This window comes from Topomyia yanbarensis, chromosome 3 (genome assembly GCF_030247195.1).
Source record: "Topomyia yanbarensis strain Yona2022 chromosome 3, ASM3024719v1, whole genome shotgun sequence".
NCBI lineage: Eukaryota > Metazoa > Arthropoda > Insecta > Diptera > Culicidae > Topomyia > Topomyia yanbarensis.
Window position 1 is genome coordinate 60,182,426 of NC_080672.1, and position 9,736 is coordinate 60,192,161.

General features: G+C 47.1%; 1 protein-coding gene across 2 annotated transcripts; it reads right to left on the minus strand.

Moving 5' to 3' along the window:
• Positions 1–5,434: 5,434 nt before the first annotated feature.
• On the minus strand, positions 5,435–7,501 carry LOC131689987 (mediator of RNA polymerase II transcription subunit 18). 2 transcript variants are annotated; one of them, XM_058975414.1, is made up of 5 exons: positions 7,381–7,501; positions 7,191–7,324; positions 7,032–7,122; positions 5,770–5,971; positions 5,435–5,712 (listed from the first exon to the last, which is right to left on the minus strand). In XM_058975414.1, the coding sequence occupies exons 2-5, from the start codon at positions 7,319–7,321 to the stop codon at positions 5,492–5,494; spliced, it is 645 nt and encodes a 214-aa protein (XP_058831397.1). In that variant the 5' UTR covers positions 7,322–7,324; positions 7,381–7,501; the 3' UTR covers positions 5,435–5,491. The 2 variants fall into 2 exon arrangements, with proteins under 2 accessions (XP_058831397.1, XP_058831396.1); XM_058975413.1 differs by having other exon boundaries at positions 7,385–7,483.
• Between the last annotated feature and the right edge of the window lie 2,235 nt (positions 7,502–9,736).

Genomic DNA, 9,736 nt, shown 5'->3' on the forward strand with positions numbered 1-9,736 from the left:
CACGCGATCATACATCCTGTATGAGGCTTACTTGGGTGCTCTCTCAATCACACTTTGATTCACTCTCAAACACTCCCACATGAGGCTGACTTTTGTGCTCACCTTTTACGTTCCATGCGAGGCTGACTTTTGTGCTCACCTTACTCGTTCCTTGCTAGGCTTACTTTTGTGCTCGCCCCACCCATACCATGTGAGGCTGACTTGGGTGCTCACCCTATCACCTGGTTCACTCTCAATCGTGCCACTCTATTGTACCTCTGTCACTCCCCCTGGCATCCCATGTGGGACATTTTTCTTAGGCCCCACTTCTGACATACCATGCGAGGCTGACTTGTGTGCTCACCTTTTTCATTCCTTGCTAGGCTGACTTTCGTGCTAGCCTCTACCATACCATGTGAGGCTGACTTTTGTGCTCACCCTTAACATGCCGTGTGAGACTGACTTGGATGCTCACCCTTTCACTCCTCTGCACGCCATGAGGCATCGATAGCTAAGTCCCAACGTACTACGCTACGACCCTCCCGTCTTGGCATGAGACAGTCCACTTATACGCCTATACACTCGCTCTTCTGTCTTGCTTCGGGGTGGCTGGGTTTACCCCTTACGCGGTTGCCAGTCGCTGCGCCAAACCTGCCTCGGCATGAACAGACCATTCACTCCCTTTTTTGCGCTTGGCCTTTTTAGCTCCAGCTAACCAATCACTAGTTAGCCGTGCCCGTCGTCTGTTGCTCGGTTCGCCAGATTACCTGTAGCCTACTGGCAATCTGGATGGTAGCAGCCGAGACTGCGTTCCACTTCTCCACCGATTGACACATCCGCTGAATAAGGGTATCAGGGGTTGTGTCCCAGCCACAGACGTCAAGCATTGCTCTTCTTTCGACGTCGAACCGATGACATACGAACAGTATGTGTTCTGCAGTTTCATCTACACCTGGGCAGTCCGGGCAGACTGGGACCTCCGCGTGCCCGAACTTGTGGAGGTACTGACGGAAACAGCCATGGCCTGACAGGAATTGTGTCAGGTGGAAGTGAACTTCCCCATGGGGTCTTCCCACCCAGCTCGATATGCTAGGTATCAGCCGGTGGGTCCACCTACCTTTCGAGGAGTTGTCCCACTCACGCTGCCATCTGGCGACCGAGGTCACCCTGGTGCGCTCGCGGGCTCCCCTATTTCCACGTAGCTCAAAGCACTCCTCATCTTCCCGAATGACCAGCCCGACTGGCATCATGCTCGCTATCACGCAGGATGCATCGTGTGATACCGTGCGGTAGTCAGATATCACTCTGAGGCACATCACGCGGTAGGTGCTCTCCAGTTTCTGTAGGTAACTGCTTACCCTCAGTGCTCTTGACCATGACGGGCCGCCGTACCTGAGGATAGATACGGCAACGCCTGCCAGTAACCTACGTCTACTGGCGCACACCTTTGAGCTGTTGGACATCATTCTCGATAGAGCCGCAACAGCAGTCGACGCTCTCTTGCATGTATAGTCGACATGGCTGCCGAAGGTCAGCTTGTCAGCCGACGATCTTGACCCCAGGAGGGAACTTCAGTCTCAGAAGCCCGTCATACATGAGGTTCCATAGCACCGGGCCTAGGATCGAGTCCTGCGGGACTCCGGCAGTAATCGGAACCCTTTTCTAACCGGCATCGGTCTCGTATAGCAGTACGCGGTTTTGGAAGTAACTTTCCAGGATCCGGTACAAACCCACCGGTAGGCTAAGCCGGTGTAACGAGAGCGCGATGGCATCCCAGCTTGCGCTGTTGAATGCGTTCTTCACGTCAAGTGTCACTAACGCACAGTATCGAATACCTCGCCTTTTCCGTTGGATCGCTGTCTCGGCAGTATTTATCACTGAGTTGAGAGCGTCCACTGTGGACTTACCCTTCCGAAAGCCAAACTGGTTGCTTGACAGACCGTCCGTACCTTCCGCGTACGGGGTGAGCCTGTTGAGGATGATCCTCTAAAGCAGTTTGCCAGTCGTGTCGATCAGACAGATTGGTCTGTACGCCGATGGGTCGCCTGGCGGCTTCCCGTGCTTCAGCAACAGCACCAATTTCTGCCTTTTCCATTTATCGGGGAAACGGCACTCGTCAAGGCATCTCCGCATAGCTAGCCTGAACATGTTCGGGTTCGCTATGCTCGCTGCCTTGAGAGCGTTGTTTGGAACTCCATCCGGCCCTGGAGCTTTGTTCATTGCTAGGGATTTAGCCACTGCGAGTAGTTCTTCATTCGTCACTGGAGCCACCATTTCGGCCGTGCCCGCACTGTCTCGTAGTGCAGGTGGCCAGGGGCTTGTGGCTCGAGACGGGAAGAGTACTTCGATAATCGTTGCCAACCGGTCCGGAGACCGTTCTGGGGGTGATGAGCCCCCTTTGGTCTTGGCCATCACAATCCTGTAGGTGTTTCGCGTTGGCACTCTCACACAGGTTGTCGAAAAAACTCTCTTGCTGCTTTTAATGGCCTTGTTAAGGGCCAATTTCGCAGCTCGAAACACTTCACGGCGGTTCTCTCTTGCATCCTCGGTGCAAGCTCTTTGCATCCTACGTCTAGCTCTGAGGCAGGCTGACCGTAGAGCTGCAATCTCGGCACTCCACCAGTATACCGGGCATCTGCCGTTTCTTGGCAGTGTTTTTCTCGGCATAGTGGCGTCGCACGCGCGTGATAGAACAGCTACCAGCGCATCCCCGCTTAGACTGTCGGTGTTGGGCTCCAGTCCCAGGGCCGCGGCGAAAGCTTCGCTGTCGAAGTGATTGGACTTCCACCCGCGTACCTGACAGGGATCTCCCGCCCTCGGATGCTGCACACCATAGTTGATCCTAAAGCGGATTGCTAAATAATCGCTATGGGTGTAGCCTTCGTCTACCCTCCATTCCATGCCTGGAGCCAGACTCGAGCTGGCAAATGTTACGTGAATCCACGCCTCCACTCTGTTTCTACGGAATGTACTAGCGGAGCCATTATTAGCTAGCACAGTATCGAGTTTCGCAAGCGCCTCCATTAGCGCTTGACCCCTGCTATTTGTACAGCGGCTGCCCCACTCCACTGCCCAAGCGTTAAAGTCTCCCGCTATGACTACCGGTTTCCGGCCCACTAGGTCCGACGAGAGCCTGTCGATCATCTGGTTGAACTGTTCTATTGGCCACCTTGGTGGGGCGTAGCAGCTGCAATAGAACACACCATTGATCTTGGCAATCGCCACACCCTCGGCGGAGGAGTGTATTACCTCTTGAACCGGGAACCTCCCGTTGTACAGATTGCCACCATTCCAGACCCGTCCGACACCCAATTGCCGTTGCCGGCAGGGATGCGGTACGGGTCTGATAAGAGGGCGACATCTGTCCTCGACTCCGAGACCGACTGCCACAGCAGCTGTTGGGCTGGTTAAGATTTAGCTGTGTGACTCTCACGGCTTCTTCTTATTTAACTCGCCGAAGGGACACGAAGGTCCGCCCATAGCATGTTTATGGGCTTGCTTCTTAGCGGTGCAGATAAGGCACTTGTGCGCCTTAGTGCAACCCCGCTCCTTATGCCCCTCCTCGCCGCAGCGACGACATAATTTGCTCCTGTCTGTGTTCTTGCACTCGTAGGCTTTGTGGACGGACTCAAGGCACCGATAGCACCTATCCACTGAAGGCGGCTGGGGTATGCTAATAGGGCATACCGACCAACCGATCTTCAGCTTCCCTTTCTCGGTTACCTTTTTGGCATCCGCCTTCAGTAGCCTGAGGTAGGCTACTTGGGTGCCAGAGGGTCCATCTCTAAAACGCACAGAGGCCCGCTCGATTGTGACGTCGCATTGTTCCTTAACGGCTGCGACGACATCTTCTGCGGTCGTGAACTCGTCCAGATGCTTGCACTGGAGAGTCATTTCCGCCCCTAGCGACCTGACTTGGGCGCCTTCACCAAGGACCTCTTGGGCCAAGGCCTTGTATACCGCACTAGATTGTGCACCTCGCTTCAGCACCAGAAGCATTTCTCCCGTGTTGGTGCGTCTCACGCTACGCACATCTTGTCCAAGGGCCGAAAGACTTTCGGCCGCCTTCATCGACTTTAGAACATCGGCGTATTTGTCCTTGTCGGTTTTTAACCACAAGACCTCGCCTCTGTCCTTGGCCTTCTTCGCGGGCCGCGGTACCTGCAGAACACTATCTAGGCTTTCGCAATAAGAACAGCTCTAACTGCGTACCACACGTTCAGAGATTTGCTAATAATGTCAGATTCGGCTAGCTGTTTATTAACAATCGAAGCTGGCACATCCCAGCACCCGTGAATCCAGGAGACTGAGAACATGCTTCGAAACCGGCCAATCAAGCTGTGCTAGATTCCAGACGCTGATATCCATGGTAACGAACATGCAGACTGATTCGCAGAAGAAGCCAGAGGCATTGCTCCACTGAATATATCCGTTCCAGGGACAGACGCCGGTAATCAAACCAAAACAGCTATCCGAAATCAATGGTACTAGCGATAGCCTGAGTCCACTGAAATAAAGCTTCGCGAAGTAAAATTCGGTACGGTGAAGAGGACTGACCGCGAAAATTATGCATGCATATGCATAGGGTATACCCAACTAACACACGACTTTCTGCTGAAGAAAGAAGCCCCACCAGTTTGTGACTACTGCGGGGTAGCCGTTGACGTTCGTCACATGATCCTCCACTGCAGGAGGTACGCCGAAGCTAGAAGGATGCACAACATCGATACGACCAGTTCATGAGTGACTCTAGACAACTATGGAGAGAACGAAAAGAACATGTTAAGCTTTCTTATAAGGAAGCAAATTTGTATACAATGTTGTAGACTTTTTTGATCCTATCCTATTTTGAATTGTAATTTAACAAAAATCCTTTGTACCTCGCCGGTGTAAAATGTCGCTAATAAACAACAACAATTACTTTCGATCAATCTGATCCCACGGGAATTATCAACCATGATAAAATTGTGAAACGAATGCCGCCAAAGCTGTTGCATCTTCTATTGCGCGAAGCCGCCGAGATGAGGCTCAATTTCTCATGAAAAGCATTCTTCGCATTCCTCGAACGAGAACGTCAACAAAGATTTTTACAGCATTTTTAATTAGAAACGAAATCACTTCAGGCGAGTGTTGTACGATCTGTGCCTACGTACTAGTCCCCGCTCTGTTCTTCAATAGCCCTGTGCCATAGCAAACTAATATCCGCGCACGCGGTGAACGTGAGCGAAAACTAAGCGAGAACATTTTCGCGCATAAAGTGAGCGTATAATTTGCAGAAAACGAGAAAAAAAAGAAAAGCTCGACATGACTCAGCGTTGGGTTGTAAATGCTGATCTAGCGTCACAATGATGTCAGGTACCGTAACATTACCAAGCGAATAGGAATTTCGCTTTCATCTTTGAACCGTTTCCGATTATTCTAGTTTTTGTTTGCGGTGGTTCGAAGGACAAATAACTTTTGTTTTTTCAACTGTTTTATTATCAATGAAGAAATACATACTGCCAACGAAAAATTAGGGCATTTGGGCAAACCGCTTGTAGTCAATTTTCTCCAACTGGACCAGAGGTTTAAGCTGCTCGGCAAAAATCCGCATGTCCTCTGCGATTGCATCCTGACCGGTGGGAGCCAGCACGGACAACTCTACCAGGTAGCTTTGTGAGATCGGTTCCGAACTGTTAACTTTCAGAATCTTCGAAACAGTTACCTTCATGCGACCCTTGCGAAACATGTACCCTGCAGACGAAAACAATCCATGAGCGTACCTGGGTCTAACTAACAGCGCGAACTTACCTCTAGTAATGTACTCGAAATCTACCCGGAATCCCATCTCCGTGAGGAAATCGACCACGTGAGGAGTGCATGCAATGTCCAAGCTGCTGCGCACCAGAGTGGGCCGGGTACGATCTCCTAACTCCGGTTGGCCGATGTAACGCAGCTGGTAGGGTGCGTCAACGTCCTGGGCTTTGCGAACCCGCAGAATCATTACGGGGATCTGGAAAAGGCAGTCAAACGACGCTTAGTACACAATGTTCATATGTTCAATACAAAATTAGAAAATTTTGTTTTAAAATCCGCGAAATACAACAAAATATTAGAGTATTAGAGCTATCCTGCCGCTAAACGCGTAACTGTCCCATGTACTACGGGATTCCCTATACACATGGGACAGTTAAAGACGAAAGTTAGAAGATAAACATTTCATAAAACCGAGAATACAAGTAGAAAAACATACTTTTCGAGAGTCTGCCTTTCGAAAGACAGAACTTTTTGAAGAACGGTGTAACGGACGGAAATTTTAGATTAACGTGTATATTACAACCGTGTGCCAGGCAAGGTAAAAGGAGTTGCCGTGAATGCCCACGTTTTGCTGAAAATTGCGATCCGGCTAAAAGACCTCAGGGCGAGTTCGTCATCGTCATCGATTTCGAACGAATTTTCCATTAGTATAAAGTATGCAAGAATAAAGGTGATAGTGTTGTGTACAGGACATGACCGCAGCGAAATTGAAAAATTAATCACTATTTTTAAAGTGTAAATAAATAAACAATTAAAAAAAATTTCGATGCACTTTACAGATCCAAAATAATGGTAATTCGGTGAAACTGTAAAAATCGCTATATTTTTCAGTGACTTGTGCGAGTGGTTCCGGTTGAAAATCTAATTAAAGGAACAGCTTTGGTTTTGACCAAGATTTCAGAATACGAATTGGCCATTACCGCACCAAAAACTTTTGTTTTATCACTCTAATGTATACATTTGAATCTTTCAATTCCGACTCAATCGATTTTGGAGCCGGTTGTAGCATTTGAGCTGGACTCCATTCAAGACTCCGAATGGTTTGACCGGGTGGCAGCCGTGTTGATTGAAATATCATTTTTATTCAACGCATTGGTTCAAAAGACATATCATATCAAATTTAGATTCTCTTTGTCCCTAAAGTTTATCAAAAAAATGAAGCAGATATCGATGCCACTTTATGGAGGACTTGTAGACCAAAATGAAAGTGTGGCACACCTTCTCGACAAGGCCTTAATAAATTAATAATTACCAACCTTCTCATTGGGAACCTTAAGACTGAGACACATTTCATAATCGGTGAATGTTTCTGGTGGTGTATCGACATTATCACAAAGGCCTCGTAATCTAAAAGGAGAAAAAACAGCAGTAATTGGTCATTTACACAAAATCATTAGGCAGGGTAAAAAACATACCGATGCAGTAAATGCTCTGCCGCCGAGTCTAAAATTGATCCCTGCAGTAGAAACTCCTGGTTGGGAATAATGTTGGAATGTAGCGCCTGCTGCAGCAAGTCAACCGCGTTCACCGGTGTTCCTGAGGACATTTTCTAGCGTAAAAAAAGATAAAAACTTGTCTGACGATAGGTAATAGATCAGTACTTACTTACTGCTTGCTTTCTACTACTCAGAACGGCAAAAATCACTTATCTGCTTAAAATGCTACAATGCAAACAGCGAAGGTAAGTAGACCGATAAACAACAAATTCTTTTCGCTTGATTTTGACATTTCTCTGTTCAGCGGCGGCTATTTTGAGGTGCATTAGCCGCCGCCGCCGATGCTAGCGACGCTCACCGGTCGTGCACGCAATTTGCTACACCCAGCCAAATCATACCCTCCAGTCACCGTGGCAAGCAGAAAGTTAGCAAAAGTTGAGCCACAGATAACAGACGTGTAGGCTAGAACAAAATTTCTTCAAAAACCTGTGTAAACTTTCAAATTGATAACCGTTGGAAATCCGTGTTTCACTATTGCCATCTGCGCAACTGTTTGCTACACATGTTTGACAGCTGCACTCTAACTGCATTGTATCGATCACTGCGACATCTACAAACGTTTGCCAAACGTGTTTCAGGCGTCTTATTTATTCGGAATTTCAGTAGCGGGTATTTACACACGATTCAAATCGAGCCTAAACGTCTGTTATCTGTGGTTGAGCAAAGCGAAATTGATGCTGGCAGAGTTTCTGCGATTTGCGCGAGAATTCTGGCAAAGAATTCGCTCAAATGCAACAACCATTTCTGACAGAAGCGGTTAAACCGACCGATCCTGCTCACTTTTATCCAGCGATGCCAGATATAGAGACATGTCTGTATTTTACAGACTTTTGATGGTCTCCTACAGACGTAATCAGAAATCTACAGACTTTTAAAAGAGTAACAGTGATTAACAAAATTGGACTAGAATAATTTGACCCGAATACGAGTGATTCCTTCACAATAGTTTACTAATTTCAAGCTACTTTTAAAGTAACAACCTAGTGTAAGTAGGATTTACACAACCATCTACAAATTTTTACAGACATTTTAATTATTATTCTACAGACATTTCACAAAAACGTGTGGCGTCGCTGCTTTTATCCAGAACTCAGCCCGAAATGTACGGCCAAGATGCTCTGTATGCTGTCACATCTTTGTCAGATGTTTTGCTCGATTCGTGCTGAATTTTACCAGGTAGGAATTGCCAGTTTATGTTCGAGTTATGCCAGGGTTTTGCTCGGTTTCTGTCAAAATTTGCCAGAAAACGCGAGCGAAACCGAGTTCGCCCTAGCTCAACTAACCCGACAGAATACGCGCAGAAATCTGACAGGGCTGCCAAACCAAGACTTACAGAAATTTAGCAGAGCCAGAAAATTTGGTGGCTGGGTGGCGTTTTCATTTTTAAACTCCAACAGTTCGGGAAACGTGTCAAGGGATTAAGGTTCCTGTGTATTTTAAATGAGTCTTTGTGTAGACTTAACAATAACAACTTTTATGAAGTGTAAAGGCTAGTTTACAGTTCGAAAAAAAGTCACGGGATTTGGGTCCCAGTGTATTTTAAATGGAGCTCGGGATTTCAAATCCAGTGACGGGAAATGAGTCTACACAAAAATGACAGTTTTCCTAAAGTGTAAACCAAACCGCGGGAAACATTACAGGATTTTGAAACTCTCCACACAGAAATCCGGCCAGGGATAATTCAACACAAATTGTTTCCTACGGGGAAAATAGTATTTTTAGAAGGTTTGCAATTCGCTGCAAGTTTGATACTGTTTATATTTTTAGGAAGCAGCAGAGTTTTTGTTTGACAGTTTGGAGAGATCTCGGCGGGAAATTTTTCCTGATCGAATCCCGACGCAAATCTCGTGCGAAATCCCGTGACCCATGCCCCGAACTGTAAACTAGCCTTAAACCTAACCGCGGGAAACGCCACGGATTTTAAAATTTTCCACACCAAAATCCGACCGGGAACAATTCAACATGAATTCCAAGAAGTGGTAAAAAGAGAGGATCAGGGCCGGGTTTCGCAGTGCATAGAGGCGAAATATGCAAAAGATTTGTTGCCAAATCTATACAGGAACGTAATCGCTCGTGAAAATTTAGAAGCATTGATTGGCAAGGTAAAGATAGAGCCTAGTACGACGAAGTTGCGCGGGTTCTAAGCCAAATTGAGCATTGCATGAAAATGTATAACCTCACTATTCTGACAGCTCAGAGAGCTTGTTTACATGGACTTAGAAATTTTTGGTTTTACCCAGTGCAAGAAACTCGGTTCGCATTCTAACACCATGTAAACAAGCTCGCTGAACTGTCCATTTTTCGAGCATTTTTACTCATAAGCAGAGATGCCAGATTTGAAGATTTGTCTTCATTTTGAAGACATTTAAAATGTCGTGAAGAGCATGTTTTTAATTTTGAAGACAAATTTATTCGGTTGTCTGACTGATTTCTGGCAGAATTCTGGCTCAAAATCAATAACCGAT